Genomic DNA, 18151 nt, shown 5'->3' on the forward strand with positions numbered 1-18151 from the left:
AATGCATCACTTTCTCCAATCCCTACAGAAAGACAGCTCTGATGTGGCAGTCCATACTGCGTTCGAAAACAGATGCATGCAGGATGCTGCTCTGCGGAGGAGCATCTCGCTATTATATAAACTGTTTATCACCAATAATGATAGATTATCCTACCAGGTGGCGTGGGAGAGGGATCTGTCCATAACCCCGGGGCGGAAGACTGGCATAAATGGAGCATAAGAAATCATAAAGGCATTCTGAATGTAGCCTTGATAGAAGCAGTGCAAGAGTCCACAGCTTACTACGCATGCACCAATGGTGCGTTGCCACAAGAGGAAATCTGCGCCAACTGAGCATGCACCAAAGACGCCTCAGGGCACCAACCCTCACCTACGCAGAAGATTTGATGGAAAAGGGCAGTAAAATGCCCAGGACGTGCACAGGAAGTGACATCAAGCTGATGGAAAAAGGCCTCAAACATCCCTATATAAGCCCATCCCAGACACTGTCAAATTGCTGGATTAGCTTCAGTCCCGCCTTGTTCCTGTGTTACTGGGTGATCTGTCTGAACCTGAATCGCTTCTCGGCCTTTTGGCTAAGATCAAGTGTAGTATCTGTTCTTATCAGTTACCATGAGGTGGCGCTTGCTTCCGTCCCTGTTCTACGGCGAGGTGGAGCAGGGGTGGCGGTTGCTATGCAAAACCTGCTGGTGTGAAGGTGACCCAGAGCGGTTCGTAGCCGAAAGGGAAGCCTTCTGATGAGGATGGAGAACCACTGGTCGGCGACAGGGGAGGGGACCCTGGCCTTCTGGCCTGGATTGGGGCAGCTTTAGCTCTAGTCAGTTTTTGGGAGGGAACGTTTGTTCCCCTTTCTCCCACCGGGGGAACGGCCTGTACTTCCCGAATGTAATTAGGTAGGAGTGATGGGAACGAGGGTAAGGCCTGATGGCAAAGGGCTCTCACTAAGCTCCTGGATTTCCATGCCTTTCTGGCTGGGGTGGGGGCTGCTGTGGTCTGGGGGGTCGGGGATGCTTCTGTTGAAAAACCTATGGTGATGTGCTCCTGAAGTGGCAGTTCAGGGGTGCTTTATATTCACTGTGCTTGCACTTCGATATCTGGCACCTTGGTCACATCACTATAACACATCTTTTTACACCTGCCTCTAGGGCCGGGCCTTTTGGCTAGGACCAGAGGAATTTTTGATTCTTGGCCGGAGGGCCTGGTCATTGTGTTTACACAATGGCCACCTTTGGCCACCTTTTTCCCCTCTCCCTCTCCACTATCCCTTCCCCACTTTATTTATTTATTTTATTTGTGTGTAGTGTGTCACGTTTTATGTTTGTCACCTGCACGTTTGGCTAGTAGGGTGTCGGTCCTCGGGCCAACCCTGAACGTCTTGTGGGAGGTGGGACATAGGCCTTCTGGCTTGGTTCACCCTCTCTTTGGGGGGTCTCCCTTCGAGGGAGCCCCTACCCTAGTACCTGGGTGAGTCTGGTTCGGCAGATCTTCCGGAGAAAGGCGGTCGTCCGGCTTCGGCTGGATGGGCCATGTATTTGGTACCTCAGTCCCCGTCTGGAGCCTAACGCCCCAGGGGATCTGGGTAAGGTCCTTCCTTGTGGAGGACAGCAGAAACCTGTTGCACCTTTTTGTGTGTCACTCTTGATGTGTGTCCACTTTTTTTGGCACCGGGTGGAAGTTTTTGGGTGTGTTTTGCACAAAAAATCTGTCTGAACCTGTTGTGACCTGGAAACCTGTTTGACTACTCTTGATTGCTGCTTGCTTTTGACCTCGGATTTGTACCTTAACCATTCTACTTCTTTGCCCATTTTGTACTCAGCTGCCAGATTAGAACTGACCCCAGCTTGGATCTCGACCATTCTTCTTCTGATTAACCCTTTTATGCTTCATTGTCCAATTGAACTTGTCCTCGGCTCGGATCCCAGACTAAGACTTGTGCGGTGTTCCGCCCCCTTAGCACCTGTGCCACTCAGTGTCCCCACCAAGTCTCTATCTCCATCTCCAGAGGCTTTAAGGACCCAGGTGTAAGGGAGGTCTCCCCACTACTTCGGTCTCACATCAGGCACGTGACCCTCGTGACAAGCAGGCTATAAAGTCCACGCCAGATGGTACTTGGTGCCAGAACGCTTGTCAAAAATGTATCCTTGTGGTCAAATTGGAACACCATTACATATGTGGTGGGCATGCCCTAAGGTCCACCGCTTTTGGATAAGGGTACACCCGCTTATTTTCTTGGTCACGATGGTCAATATCCCTAAAGAAGAGAGTATAGCCATAATAAATAAGCCTGTTGAAAATATCCCTCAACATACCCAGACCCTGATTTATTTCATCTTCCTGGCAGCTAAAATTAGCTATAGCCACAGCATGGAAAAGCCCTGTTATAGATATGGCCCCGATGAAACGGAAACTTGCGTGGATCATGCTGAACGAAAAGGTAGTGAGCATCTTACGAGATAAGCAACCAACCTTTGAAAAAGTTTGGTCTCCTTGGCTGAACTATTTGCAGGTCCCAGGAGACTGATGCCAATAATGACTGGATGATCCCCGGATGGACTCACTTCTTCCCTCTTTCTTTCTTTACCATTTCTATTGTTCCTCTGATCCTAACCGATCTAGGAATCATGCTCTATCTGCTGTTCCCCTCCCTCCACCACCCCCTTCTTTTATCTCCTCCTTTCCTCTTTTCCTAATAGAACAAATTTTATTGCTATAATTAAGGGTTTTGAGACTCCAGTCAGGAGAAACAGGGGGAAGATATTTGTAGAAAAATGGTAACTGGACTAGAACCCTCTATATCATTTTTGAGGGCCTACTCACAGTGACTATGTTTCAGCAAGGTCTCAATCCCAGGATCTTCTTATGCCGCGTACAAGTCCGGCAAACTCAAGTCCGCAAAACAATCCCCCCGTGTGTAGCCTCCGGCATACTTTTTTGACCCGAAAGTACGGCGGACTTAGAATGCCGTGTTGCACACCAATCTGCCCGCCGTACTCGCATTTCGGCGGACAATCCGGCCGTGTGTGTGCCAGTCCGCCGTACTTTTGAAATGAGCGGACTTTTCCCGCCTGGAGAAAAGTCCGCTCATTTCGAGCGCGTCTCCAGGTAGGCGGGGCCCGCGAAGGAGACGTCGCTGGCCCTGCCGCCTGGTATGGACTTAAAGGGGAACCCCAACGCCGAAAAAAATCGGTGTGGGGGCCCCCCCAAGTCCACAACAGACCCTTGTCCGAGCACGCTACCTGGCCCCCCCTCCTGAGCCGCACCAGGCCGCGTGCCCTCAACATGGGGGGTGCCTTGGGGAAGGGGGGGCCGCGTGGCCCCCCACCCCAAAGCACCTTGTCCCCATGTTGATGAGGACAAGGGCCTCTTCCCGACAACCCTGGCCGTTGGTTGTCGGGGTCTGCGGGCGGGGGGTCTTATCAGAATCCGGGAGCCCCCTTTAATAAGGGGGCCCCCGGATACCGGCCACCCACCCTATGTGAATGAGTATGGGGTACAATGTACCCCTACCCATTCACCTGTAAAATAAAAGTACAAAAAAAACACAACACACGAGATAAAATATTTTATTGCACAGCTCCGGGGGTCTTCCGTCTTCGGGGGTCTTCTCACCGGACTCCTCCGCTATCTTCTTGTAGCTCTTTTGCTAGCGGAGGAGTCCGGCTTTCTTCCTCGCCGCCGGTCTCTTCTCCCGACTTCGGGGGTCTTGTCCCCCTCTTCGGTTCTTCTGTCGCCGCCGCCTTCCGTTCTTCTTCTTCTTCTTCTCCTGGAGATGTTGACTCGACGCTCTCTCCGGCCACAATGCCAGGGACGCGCTGCGCGGCCACTTATATAGGGACAAGGGGCGCTGTCACATGGCTTTATGTCACATGGGTTGGTGTCACATGGTGACCCCGCCCCTTACGATGTCACAGTCCCCATGTGACATCAACCCATGTGACCAAGATGTGACAGATATCGTTGCCAAATGGTCTATTTAAACGAAGCCAGTGCTCAGATTCGGTGCTGCTTTGTCTTCAGCCTTCTTTGTACTGAGAACCTGTGATTCGGTTTCCTGACCCGGCTCGTCTTGACTACTCTCTGAATGCTGTCTGTACTGACCTCGGCTTGCCTTCTGACCACCGCTTTTGCCTTTTTCCATTTGCTACTGCTCCACTGATGGGCTCCTGACCCGGCTTGTACCTTGACCACGCTTTTGCCTGTGCCCCTGTACAAGATCTGTCTTAGCCGCATATGACTCGACTTACCTGACTCTGCTATTCCTCCTGCTGTCACCAGGATCTACCTGCCAACTGGCTGTGCCTGCTTACCTACTGTCTGCAGCTAGCTTGACTACTCTCTGAATGCTGTCTGTACTGACCTTGGCTTACCTTCTGACCACTGCATATTCCTTTTTCCATTTGCTACAGCTCCACTGATGGGCTCCTGACCTGGCTTGTACCTTGACCACGCTTTTGCCTGTGCCCCTGTACAAGATCTGTCTTAGCCGCATATGACTCGACTTGCCTGACTCTGCTATTCCTCCTGCTGTGACCAGGATCTACCTGTCAACCGTCTGTGCCTGCCTACCTACTGTCGGCTGCCAGTATATGCCTTGCCCGCTTGCTATTGCCAGTACCAACCTGCTTCGGTCTGCTGCTCATTAGCTGCCACCCAGCCTACCTGCTTCCCTGAAGACCTCTGGTACCCCTGCTTGGAGTGGACACCTGCTTTGCTAGCAAGACTTGCAGGCACTTGCGCCACTTCTGTTAACACTATCAGGGGCCTCAAGTCAGAGATGTAAGAGAAGCCTTCCTCATCATATCAGGCTCTGCTACCAGGTACATGATACCTCCGCTCCTTAAAGGCACAGGGACACATTGGACCCAGCAAGAGCAATCTATGGACTGCTATAACTGCTCCAACTTGGAGACTCTCAAAACTATAGTATGGACCGCAGCATACAGAGGAGCCTTGATGTGGCCACTGCACCTTCCACATACAGTATACACTCACCGGACACTTTACTAGGTCTGCTAGTACTGGGTTGGACCCTCTTTTGTCTTCAGAACTGCCTTCATTCTTGATGGCATAGATTCAACAAGGTTTTGGAAACATTCCTCAGAGATTTTGGTACATAGTGACATGATAGCATCACGCAGTTGCTGCAGATTTGTCGCCTGCACATCCATGATGCAAATCTCCCGTTCCACCACATCCCAAAGGTGCTCTATTGGATGAGATCTGGTGACTGTGGAGGCCTTTGGAGTACAGTGACCTCATTGTCCAGTGGCGAGATGATTTTAGCTTTGTGACATGGTGCATTATCCTGCTAGAAGGAGCCATCAGAAGATGGGGACACTGTAGTCATAAAGGGATGGACATGGTCAGCAACAATACTCAGGTAGGCCATGGTGTTTAAACAATGCTCAGTTGGTATTAAGAGGCCCAAGGTGTGCCAAGAAAATATCCCCCACACCATTACACCACCACGAGCCTGAACTGGTGATACAAGGCAGGATGGATCCATGCTTTCATGTAGTTTAGGCCAAATTCTGACCCTGCCATCTGAATGTCGCAGCTGAAATCGAGACTAATGCCTCATACACACAATCTGACTTTCCGACAACAAAACCATGGAATTTTGTTTTTTGCTCCAACTTGTCATGTATACACACGGTCACACAAATGTTGGCCAACAATTACGAACTTAGTGACGTACAAGACATACGTGATATCTCCATTACGAAGGCTAGTTTTACAAGACCAAGTGCTTCCGGCTCGTCCTTGATTCCGGGCATGCGTGTTTGTACTTTGGACTTCTGTCCGACGGACTTGTGTACACGTGATCGGAAAGTCCGACAACACCCATTTGTTGGCGTAAAATTTGAGAACATGCTAGCTAACATTTGTTGGAGGTAAGTCCGACAACAATTGTCCGATGGAGCGTACACACGGTCGGACTTACCGCCAACAAGCTCACATCCAACATTTCCCATTGGAAAATCTGATCGTGTGTATGGGCCTTCAGACCAGGCAACATTTTTCCAATGTTCTTTTCTCTTGTGTTGTGCATTCAGAGATAGTGTTCTGCATACATTGGATGTAACGAGTGGTTATTTGAGTTACTGTTGTCTACCCCCATTCTCCTCTGACCTCAACAAGGCATTTTCCTCCACACAACGGCCGCTCACTGGATATTTTCTCTTTTCCTGGACCATTCCCTGTAAACCCAAGAGATGGTTGTGTGTGAAAATCCCAGTAGAACAGCAATTTTTGAAATACTCCGACCAGCCTGTCTGGCACCAACAACCATGCCACGTTCAAGGTCACTTAAATCCCCCTTTTTTTCCCCCCATTCTGATGCTCGTTTTGAACTTCAGCAAATCTTCTTCAACACTTCTAGATGCCTAAATGCATTCAGTCGCTTCCATGTGATTGGCTGATTTCGCAATTTGTTTTACCGAGCAATTGAACAGGTGTACCTAATAAAGTGACCAGTGAGTGTATTTGCAAACGTGCGCATCTAAAACCTCTGTTTTTAACATGAATTGTTAGACAAGGGTCAATTTTTATTTTTTTGCTGGCTGGCTGGAAAGCGTGCTGGGATTTTTTTTAAGATGTGTATGCCCTGCCATGTGCACCATACTCTGCAAAGACTCGTTCCAAGTTGAGGTGGTTGCCATCTTTTTGTAGAGATTGGAATTTTCAATTTTTCCCACCAGGAGTGAATGGTGCAGGAATGCATATGCACCACCATTTCTCAGATTCCGACTCTTCAGGAGTTATCAATGGGAAAGAGAAAATCCACCGCTCCAAGCTGATCCACCGAGGAACTGACCACTCTTCCTCCAAACAGATAGGGATCCCCGGTGCAGGATAGTGGAATATAGAATATAGAGCAAAAAATGTTGACGCGTTTCACGCTAAAATTAGCGCTTACTCATAGCTGAGTAAAGCTATGAGTAAGCACTAATTTTAGCGTGAAACGCGTCAGTTTTTTTTCTCTATATTCTTTTTCCCTTTGCTGTTGTGACTTGTATGATGTGAAGATTTTTTAGTGGAAACAATAAAGGCACGATTTACTTTACTTGATCCGGAGTGCAGCTATCCAGAGTTCCTCTGTTCTTTTCCATCTTCAAGAGTTATGCCCCTCAATCCTTTCAAGTCCCCAGCAGACACAATGCTCATTCAGTTATACTCTCATCACTGTCCCCTGGCTTCCAAAGTTCAGACACACTACCATGCAGATATATAACATATCACCTGACATCTCATGTACAGTATATGCCAAAGTTCTGTATCCCACCATCTTCTCCACCTCCTCCCTAACTACGCTCAACCCCATACTCTCTCCATGGTCCATGATCAGGGCAAACTCAGCCTTCTCTATTAGGAATGTCCACTGCTCCAGACTGACACCTATCCATCAAGTCATTTTAATATTTGCATAACTCCTCCCAAGAGCCAGCCCACTGCTTGCATCATCGTTACATAGTAGGTGAGGTTGGAAAAAAAAGACACAAGTCCATTATGTCCAACCACGGCTGAGGTCTCTTGAGAGGAGCACAGAGGCAGGGTGCTATGATGTTTTCACTAAGCTATGTACACCGCCCTGCCGACCGCTCCCACCAGCTAGGATCCATTGAATTATGATTACATCACTGGGTCTCTGTGCTTCTCTATGCAATGCATCGTGCAGTATGCATGATACCAAATAAGGTATGTAATGAAAACAGGTTTTGTTTAAACATTTAATTAGCATGATGTTGTGGGGGTTGGGGGGAGGAACCAGGAAAGGTGGCAAAATAGCAGTTTAACTTTAAAGAAACGACAAAAATAATATCAGCATATCATCTATTTATAACAAACTATAGGAACATACACAGTAAACAAGAAGCGAGAGGAACATTATTCCTCGTGTTAATTTGCATCTGTTAGGGCAGCTTGAAAAACAAAATGGTCGACTTGCCCACTGTTAGTAGGAAAAAGGTCCATCCACTGAAGAGCTCTGGAAGTCGACACTCAATTTTTGGGTGCTGTGATCTTCAGAAATGCAGGTTCAAAAGCCACATTCCTCTCACCGGATGTCCTGGTCAGATGGTCCATCAATCTAGAAGTGAGCTCTAGTAGATGCACGAGTCAACCAATTAAATATTGCTTTTATCTTGAAGATGGTGAGATATCTGCTCTTGAGTTCCTGGGTCTGCATCCTCAGAGTTCGAAGATTATGAAGAGCTCAAACTCCTCCTGTTGGGATTTCATTAGTCTGCATTTTCCGATCTTGAGGATCATGAAGAGCTTGAGCTCTTCTTGTTGGGAGTCCTTGGGTCTGCATTCTGTGAGCTTGAGGATTATGAAGAGCTTGAGCTCTTCTTGTTGGGAGTCCTTGGGTCTGCATTCTGTGAGCTTGAGGATTATGAAGAGCTTGGACTCATCCTGCTGGGATTTTATTAGTCTGCATTCTCCGATATGGAGGATTAGGAAGAGTTTGAACTGTTCCCATTGGGAGTCCCTGGGTCTACATTCTCCGATCGCGAGGATTCTGAAGAGCTCGGACTTCACCTGTTTGAGTTCCTGGGTCTGCATCCTCAGAGTTCGAAGATTATGAAGAGCTCAAACTCCTCCTGTTGGGATTTCATTAGTCTGCATTTTCGGGTCTTGAGGATTATGAAGAGCTTGAGCTCTTCTTGTTGGGAGTCACTGGGTCTGCATTCTCTGAGCTTGAGGATTATGAAGAGCTTGGACTCCTCCTGCTGGGATTTTATTAGTCTGCATTCTCCGATCTTGAGGATTATGAAGAAATCAGAAATGCTCCTGTTGGTTTTTGAACGCTAATGTCTAGCCAGAGATTAAAGGGACATCGGAAGGGTTTAATAGGTGGGACAGAGGTTAGGGGTTCTGATGGGAAGAACCCTGATGGGGGACTATGATGAAAAATATTATGTAAAAGGGGGACTTTGATGGGAACCCTGATGTAAGGGGGGGACTCTGATAAAGAAACCGATGTATGGTCGACTCTGATAAGGAACTTGATGTAAGGGGGGACCTTGATGGGGATCCTGATGTAAAATGGGACTCTGATGGGGGTACTCTGATGGGTATTTTTTCAGTCTGTGAATATTTTTAAAATAAAAAAGGGCATCGGAAGGATTAACGGGTGGGACTGAGGTTTGGGGCTTAGTTGGGCGCCCTGATGTATGGGAGGACTCTGATGGAGAACTTGATGCAAGGGAGACTCTGATGGAAACCCTGATGTAAGGGGGGACCCTGATGGAAACCCTGACGGAGAACTTGACACAAGGGGGGACTTTGATAGGGATCCTGATGTAAAGGGGAACTCTAATGGGAACCCTAATGTAAGTGGGAGACCCTGATGTAAGGGGAGACTATGATGGGGACCCTGATGAAGACCCTAATGGAGACCCAGATGTAAGGGGGGGACTATCATGGGGACCCTGGTGGAGAACTTGACATAAAGGGGACTCTGATAGGAACCCTGATGTAAGAGAAGGTTCTGATGTGGACCCTCATGTATTGGGGTACTCTGATGGACATTTTTAAAAATATATGACATGCCCCTTGTACTAAGAAGTTTGGAGACTCCTGGACTAAATGACTAATCCTCGTAAATGCCACCATACCTTGGTGAAGAGCGTCAGCTGGTGTGTGTTCTCTGATGTCTAATTAGATATCCTTTCCGCGTAAAACCTTTCCCGCACTCTGGGCATGAAAAAGTACCTTCGTCTTCGTGTTTTTCCTGATGTTTAAGTAGGCTTGTTTTCCGTGTAAAACATCTCCCGCACTCCGAACATGAAAACGGACGCTCCCCAGTGTGACTCCTCTCGTGTGTAATCAGGTTTGTTTTCACGTTGAAACGTTTCCCACAATAAGAACAAGAATAAGGACTTTCACCTGTGTGAATTCTCTGGTGTGTGAGAAGGTCTGTTTTCCGAGAGAAACGTTTCCCGCACTCGTTACACGAATAAGGACGCTCCCCTGTGTGAATTCTCTGGTGTATACGAAGTTCTGCCTTCCGAAGGAAACATTTCCCGCACTCTAAGCACGAGTAAGGCCGCTCACCTGTGTGAATTTTCTCATGAATGACAAGTTTTCCTTTCTCGTAGAAACTTTTCCCGCAAAACGAACATGAATGAGGACGAGCACATATGTGGCGCGCAAAAAGTTCACATTTCTCAGGCAAAGATTTTCCACACTCTGAATGTGAAGCAGGCAAATTGGTGTGAGATTTAAGATGGACTAGCAGTTCCGATCTAATTTTAAATGTTTTCCCACACACCAGACAAGACAAGCCCTCACCACTTTTAACTCCTTTATGGCTCAAAGAAGATTGCTTGGCATTGGACGGATCTTTTGATCTATCCGAAGTCGAATTATGTGGATTATCAGAAGATTCCTCTAAAGGATTCTGAAGATAGCGTCCGTCTGTTGGGAAACAATTTTTGAATAAAAGTAAAAGTTTGTTTCAGGCAGAAAGCATATATACAGTATTTGTCAAGCGGTCAGAAGTTCTACAAAGCTCAGCAATGCAAATGTGTGCATTTATGACACTAAAATATAAAAAAGCTAATTAGATAAAGTGTACAATATACTAAAGACCATAAAAGCAATACTGTCTGTGCAACTATCATATTGATATGGTGAGGAATGGAGATGGACCTTTCATATGGTGTACAGTATCTCCTCCTCATTTGTTGGGAACATGACGTTATATTGAGGAATGGAGATGGACCTTTCATATGGTGTACAGTATCTCCTCCTCATTTGTTGGGAACATGACGTTATATTGAGGAATGGAGATGGACCTTTCATATGGTGTACAGTATCTCCACCTCATTTCTTGGGAACATGAAGTTATATTGAGGAATGGAGATGGACCTTTCATATGGTGTACAGTATCTCCTCCTCATTTGTTGGGAACATGACTTTATATTGAGGAATGGAGATGGACCTTTCATATGGTGTACAGTATCTCCTCCTCATTTGTTGGGAACATGACGTTATAGTGAGGAATGGAGATGGACCTTTCATATGGTGTACAGTATCTCCACCTCATTTCTTGGGAACATGAAGTTATATTGAGGAATGGAGATGGACCTTTCATATGGTGTACAGTATCTCCTCCTCATTTGTTGGGAACATGACTTTATATTGAGGAATGGAGATGGACCTTTCATATGGTGTACAGTATCTCCTCCTCATTTGTTGGGAACATGACGTTATAGTGAGGAATGGAGATGGACCTTTCATATGGTGTACAGTATCTCCACCTCATTTCTTGGGAACATGACGTTATATTGAGGAATGGAGATGGACCTTTCATATGGAGTACAGTATCTCCTCCTCATTTGTTGGGAACATGACTTTATATTGAGGAATGGAGATGGACCTTTCATATGGTGTACAGTATCTCCTCCTCATTTGTTGGGAGCATGACGTTATATTGAGGAATAGAGATGGACCTTTCATATGGTGTACAGTATCTCCTCCTCATTTGTTGGAGACATGACGTTATATTGAGGAATGGAGATGGACCTTTCATATGATGTACAGTATCTCCTCCTCATTTGTTGGGAACATGACGTTATATTGAGGAATGGAGATGGACCTTTCATATGGTGTACAGTATCTCCTCCTCATTTGTTGGGAACATGACGTTATATTGAGGAATGGAGATGGACCTTTCATATGGTGTACAGTATCTCCTCCTCATTTGTTGGAGACATGACGTTATATTGAGGAATGGAGATGGACCTTTCATATGGTGTACAGTTTCTCCTATTAGAACTATAAGCAGGGCCCTCCTATTCCTCTTGTATTTATAATGTAAAGCTCTGTACAAACTATTGGTGCCATAGAAATCCTGTATTATAATAATAATACAAACATAAAACCGAGAAAACCTCAGATTGGACGAAACACGTAAAGGCGGAGTCTCAGTGCCGATATCACATTGCTGCACGATCCTGGGTCGGTGGTGGCTTTCTCTGTGAGCTATTTCTCTGGGGTTTTACTCTTACATTGTGTTTATTTGAATAACCTGCTTTATCTTACAATACACCAACATCTATACGTACTGCGCTATTATGGGGTGATTTCTGCTGCTAGCAAAGAGAATTGATTCTTGGAGAAGATACATATATGCATGTAAAAAAAATGTGTCTGCGAAATATGCTGCGATTGCTGTACCTGATACAAAATGGTTGTATGTAAACGTTTCATTAGAATGTTGATGAGGGCAGAAGAGAGGAACCAGGGAAGGCTAAAATTTAGGCTGATACAATTTTCTCACATTTATCATATGGTGACTTTTTCGGATGAAATTGACAGTGTTCCACCATATATAATCTATTCTCCTCTTAACAGATTAGGAGAAGGTCTGTGAATTGCAGTCTGTACACTTTATACTCACTGGATTAAAATGAAAATGTGAAAGGTTACCCGTTACTTACCCGTACCGATGACTTCTTCATCAGATTCCTCCTCTTTAATTGTCACAGTGGTCACCTCATCATCCATGTCATCTTCCCCTTTAATCTTGACTTCTTGAACAATTACTTCATCCTAAACCAACAAAAGGACAGAAAAGAACATCTCAAAATGAGTTATAATAACCAAAAAAAACACACCGAAGGATATAATCTCTTAAAATTTGGGCGTGACTCTTGAGTTCTAGACCACATCACCACCTACCGTATCATGGTCAGGGATGGTGTTATCTTCCTGCATGGAATCCAGAGGAGGGGAACATCTCTCTGGTGGGTTTCTGTTACTGGATCCATCTGTAGGAAACACACATACTGACTGAATACATTGTGTTTATCAGATGATGGGGGATCTAGGTGGAGCCTCCGTACTGCTCTCTCCTTTACAATAAAGTCTTCTCTTACCCTGTGATGTGAGGGGCTGCTTATTCTTCGTCGTGGCATCCTTGGAGAGGTCCTTGGGTCCTTCCAAATATGCCTTCAGAGAAACCGTCACATCCTGACACACACAATGATACAGTCACCATCCAGACACATCCCTTGTCTGTTACTGGATAATGTCCCAGAATTCCCACCACCGCTCACCTCTCCTGTCAGCAGCTCAATGATCTTCTTGGTGACATCAAGAACTTTCTTAGCATTGTTTTTCTTTGTTGTCAGGCATCGAGGCAGAGATACTGTGATGGGGGGTGTCCTGTGAAGACGGCTTTTGGGTGTTAATGGCTCACCAGATGTTTTCTTCACTACCGTATGATCCTGAGAAGCAGAACAAATTACTACAAACACTTCCAGTGTTCCCCTCCTGCCTTAAAGACAAGATGGGGGCTTAACAATAGACAGGAATCCTCTACAAGTAAAAACAAAGTTCTTAAAGGAACCAAACGTCTTCAGTTCATCAGTCCTCTACATATAGAAGCATAAGCCCCTGAAAAAAAGGTCATCCAAACTAAGTAGTCTACATACAGTTGCACCAGATAAAGCTCCAAAACTTTCTAAGAGTCCAAAAAAAACATTTAATAATTCAGTGACCATGGAAAGTACAATAGATATACAACGCGTTTTAGAAGTCCAAAGACCTGAGGAAGAGGGAGATCTTTGGAGACCCGAAACAGGTTGGCGTCTTTTTTTTTTCTTTCCATGGTTACTTACTGAACCAATAAAAATTTCTTAGGCAGCATGTACAAGAGAGGAGTGTGGAGGATATGACAGTGGGCAGTATGTGTAAGAGGAAAATTCAGAGGGCCTGATAGTGCTACCTCTCCAGTCAGATCTGTATTTTATTAGTTGAGATAAAAATGATGTCATGTGACCTCCCAGAATCCTCCTTACCTCTCCAGTCAGCAGGTGGATGATCTCCAGGGTGAGGTCCAATATCTTCCCAGTCATGTGATTCCAGTCCTTCTCCATCCTCATTGATGTGGTCATGTGATCTATACAGGACATACCTCTCTGTGGACAGATAATGAATTGAGAATCATGTGGACTGTATTGGGATGAACAATGTCTACACTGCTTCTTATACAATATTACAGGACTCTACATGAAGGGATCATTCTAATAACCCAACCTGACAGGCAATGTCCAAACTATGCTGAGACATGAAGATTTTTTTTGGGATGAACTACATGCCCAATAAAGATCATTACTGTGATCAGTTTATAGCTAATACAATGTCACACATCTAATGAGTTAAAAGCCCATTTCCAGGAATATTCTGTATCTGGTCTCTGGAATAAACCAGAGGCTCTGGATGGACAGTTGAATAAATGGTTCTATATTTAGGATGTATCCGGTCTATAAACCAGAGGGTCTGGATGGACAGTTGGATAAATGGCTCTATATTTAGGATGTATCTGATCTATAAACCAGAGGCTCTGGATGGACAGTTGGATAAATGGCTCTATATTTAGGATGTATCTGGTCTATAAACCAGAGGCTCTGGATGGACAGTTGGATAAATGGTTCTATATTTAGGATGTATCCGGTTTATAAATCAGAGGCTCTGGATGGACAGTTGGATAAATGGTTCTATATTTAGGATGTATCCAGTCTATAAACCAGAGGCTCTGGATGGACAGTTGGATAAATGGCTCTATATTTAGGATGTATCCGGTCTATAAACCAGAGGCTCTGGATGGACAGTTGGATAAATGGCTCTATATTTAGGATGTATCCGGTCTATAAACCAGAGGCTCTGGATGGACAGTTGGATAAATGGTTCTATATTTAGGATGTATCCAGTCTATAAACCAGAGGCTCTGGATGAACAGTTGGATAAATGGCTCTATATTTAGGATGTATCCGGTCTAAAAACCAGAGGCTCTGGATGGACAGTTGGATAAATGGCTCTATATTTAGGATGGATCTGGTCTATAAACCAGGATAAATGGTTATGGGCACAATTTATAATACTCTATGTGTATATCAGCATCTGTTGAAGATAAAAGACATCACAGTGACTATGGAGGAAGAGGACGGACATGACGGGGGGGTTACTGGATGTAAATATAAAGGATCTCATTACCTCCTCTGCTGCCAGTTCCAACAATGTCTCCTCTCTTATTTTCGTTCAGCGCGTCTCTCAACCAGAACTTCCTGTTGGTACCTGACATCACTTCCTGTCTCGACCTAACACTTCCTGTGTGTATGCGTTCCAGCTATTGTAGATGACATCACCACCTTGTGGGGAACATTATAACTGCAGCTTATGTTGTTTTGTTCATTGTTTGACCGCTGCTCCGTTACACGTCCTCCATTATGTTGCATGCATTATTACATAAACGCATTATTCTTTAGCTAAACAATGACTAAAACATACAATTAAAAAAATATATAGTGTTCTAAATACTTTTTAATATACTGTTCTAAAATTCAGAAACATGAACGCCAAGTGCATTCATGTAAAATGTATATCTAATGCCCCGTACACACGATCAGACTTTCTGTGAGACAATTCGATAGTGTGTTGGCTCCAGCGGACTTTTCCTTCCCCAAAGTCCGGCGGATCTAGTTTTAAAACATGTTTTAAATCTTTCGGCCGAAAGTCCGCCGGACCCAGCTCCTGTCGGGAAGTCCGCTCATCTGTATGCTGGTTTGACGGACTTTCCAAATGAACAGACTTGCCCACACAGGAACTAAAGTCCATTCATTTTGAACGTGACTTCAGGTACGACGGGACTAGAGAAGGAAGTCAATGTCGCCACTTTCATCGGCGAGATTGACACCTTGGAAGCCCTACCGCCTGGTATGGGTTTTAAGGGTAACCCCCACAGTCCATACCAGACCCTTATCCTAGCACGCAGCCCGGCCGGTCAGGAAAGGGGGTGGGGATGAGCGAGCGCCCCCCCCTCCTGAACCATACCAGGCCGCATGCCCTCAACATGGGGGGGTGGGTGCTTTGGGGAAGGGGGGCTCCCCACCCCAAAGCACCTTGCCCCCATGTTGATGAGGACAAGGGCCTCTTCCCGACAACCCTTTATTCGTTTATTAGGCAGCTCCGGTGGTCTTCTTCCGACTTCTCCGCGCTTTCCGGTTCTTCTCACTGGGCCAGCGGAGGAGCCTGGCTTTCTGCTTCGTCATGGTCGCCGTCTTCTTCTTCCTTCTTTTGTTCTTTCAGTGTTGGCATGACGCTCTCTCCTGCTGTAATGCCATAGACACGGTGCGTGGCGACTTATATAGGCATAAGGGGCGGGGTCACCGGGTGATGTCACACTGTGACCCTGCACCTTATTACATCACAGTCCAGGGCATGCTGGGGCCATGATGTCATAAGGGGTGGGGTAACCATGTGACATCACCCGGTGACCCCGCCCCTTATGCCTATATAAGTCGCAGCGCCCCATGTCCACGGCCTTACAGCGGGAGAGAGCGTCATGTCATGTCAACATCAGAAGAACAGATGAAGGAAGAAGAAGACGACGACTGCGAAGGAGAAAGCCAGGCTTCTCCACTAGCAAAAGAACAGAAGATAGCGGAGGAGCCCGGTGAGAAGAACCAGAAAGCGTGGAGAAGTCGTAAGAAGACCCCCGGAGCTGCCTAATAAACTACTTTAAAAACCTGTGTAGTGTGGGTAGGGGTATGATGTACCCCATACTCATTCACATAGGGTGGGGGGCCTTTAATAAGGGGGCTCCTGGATTCAGATAAGCCCCCTGCCCGCAGACCCCGACAACCAACGGCCAGGGTTGTTGGGAAGAGGCCCTTGTACTCATCAACATGGGGACAAGGTGCTTTGGGGTTGGGGGGGGGCGTAGTCCCGTCGTACCTGAAGTCACGTTCAAAATGAACGGACTTTGGTCCGTGTGTGGGCAAGTCCATTCATTTGAAAAGTCAGTCAGACCTCCGCCAAAAGTTCGGCGGGAAGTCCATCGAACCTAGTCCGTGGCATAACACTGCAGAATAATCCATATGCTGACAGCTAAAAAAAATAAAATAAAAAATAATAGCGTGATCATCATCAGCACAAGACTAATGTATTTAGTATCTGTCATACAGAGCCTTGCAAAAGTATTCCCCCCTTGGAATTTTTCATGTTTTGTTGCCTCACAACCTGGAATTAACATGGATTGTTTGAGGATTTGCATCATTTAATTTACAGAACACGCCCACAAGATTTTTTTTTTTTATTGTAAAGCAAACAACAAATAGGACAAAATAACAGAAAAAGTCAATGTGCAGAACTATTCACTCCCCTAAAGTCAATACTTTGTAGAGCCACCTTTTGCGTCTATCACAGCTCCAAGTCACTTTGGATAAGTCTCTATGAGTCTTGCCACATCTTACCACTGGGATTTTAGCCCCATTCCTCCTTGCCAAACTGCTCCAGCTCCTTCAAGTTTATTTAGCACCATCCATCTTTTTGCACTTGTGAACAGAAATCTTTAAGTCTGACCACAGATTTTCTGTTGGATTGAGGTCTGGGCTTTGACTAGGCCATCCCAACACATTTACATGTTTCCCCTTAAACCACTCAAGTGTTGCTTTAGCAGTGTGTTTGGGGTCATTGTGCTGCTGCAAGGTGAACCTCCGTCCTAGGCCTCATATCACACACAGAGTGGTACAGGTTTTGCTCAAGAATATCCCTGTATTTAGCACCATCCATCTTTGCCTCAACTCTGACCAGTTTCCCAGTCCCGACTGCTGAAAAACATCCCCAGAGCACGATGCTGCCACCACCATGTTTCACGGTGGGGATGGTGTTCTTTGGGTGATGTGATATGTTGGGTTTGCACCAGACATAGCGTTTTCTTTGATGGCCAAAAGGTTCCATTTTAGTCTCATCAGACCAGAGCACCTTCCTCCATACATTATGGGAGTCTCCCACATGACTTTTCGCAAACTCAAAACGTGCCATTTTGTTTTTTGCTGAAAGTAATGTCTTTCTTCTGGCCACTCTGCCATAAAGCCCAACTCTATGGAGCATACGGCTTATTGTCGTCCTATGTACAGATACTCCAGTCTCTGCCGTGGAACTCTGCAGCTCCTCCAGGGTTACCTTAGGTCTCTGTACTGCCTCTCTGATTAATGCCCTCCTTGCCCGATCCGTGAGTTTTGGTGTGCAGCCATTGCTGTTGTGCCATGTTCTTTCCATTTGGTTATGATAGATTTGATGGAGCTCCTAGGGATCATCAAAGATATGGATATTTTGTTTATAACCTAACCCTGACTTG

The 18151-nt window shown here is 45.9% G+C and overlaps 1 protein-coding gene and 1 pseudogene across 1 annotated transcript in view; one reads left to right on the top strand and one right to left on the bottom strand.

Moving 5' to 3' along the window:
- The window catches only part of LOC143955216 (uncharacterized), a 155717-nt gene that overhangs the window by 135277 nt on the left and 2289 nt on the right, over positions 1-18151 (bottom strand). The window contains exons 2-8 of the mRNA XM_077465300.1: positions 15007-15161; positions 13812-13931; positions 13068-13238; positions 12888-12981; positions 12691-12779; positions 12450-12561; positions 9638-10422 (exon numbers count right to left, since the gene is read on the bottom strand). Coding sequence (XP_077321426.1) covers positions 9638-10422; positions 12450-12561; positions 12691-12779; positions 12888-12981; positions 13068-13238; positions 13812-13925 — 1365 coding nt within the window. The 5' untranslated portion in view covers positions 13926-13931; positions 15007-15161. The remainder of the gene's footprint in view (positions 1-9637; positions 10423-12449; positions 12562-12690; positions 12780-12887; positions 12982-13067; positions 13239-13811; positions 13932-15006; positions 15162-18151) is intronic.
- LOC143956415 (U2 spliceosomal RNA) lies at positions 556-640 on the top strand (annotated as a pseudogene).

Source organism: Lithobates pipiens, unplaced genomic scaffold (genome assembly GCF_037356315.1).
Source record: "Lithobates pipiens isolate NorthernLeopardFrog02 unplaced genomic scaffold, aLitPip1_a1.2 Scaffold_35, whole genome shotgun sequence".
Classification (NCBI taxonomy): Eukaryota; Metazoa; Chordata; class Amphibia; order Anura; family Ranidae; genus Lithobates; species Lithobates pipiens.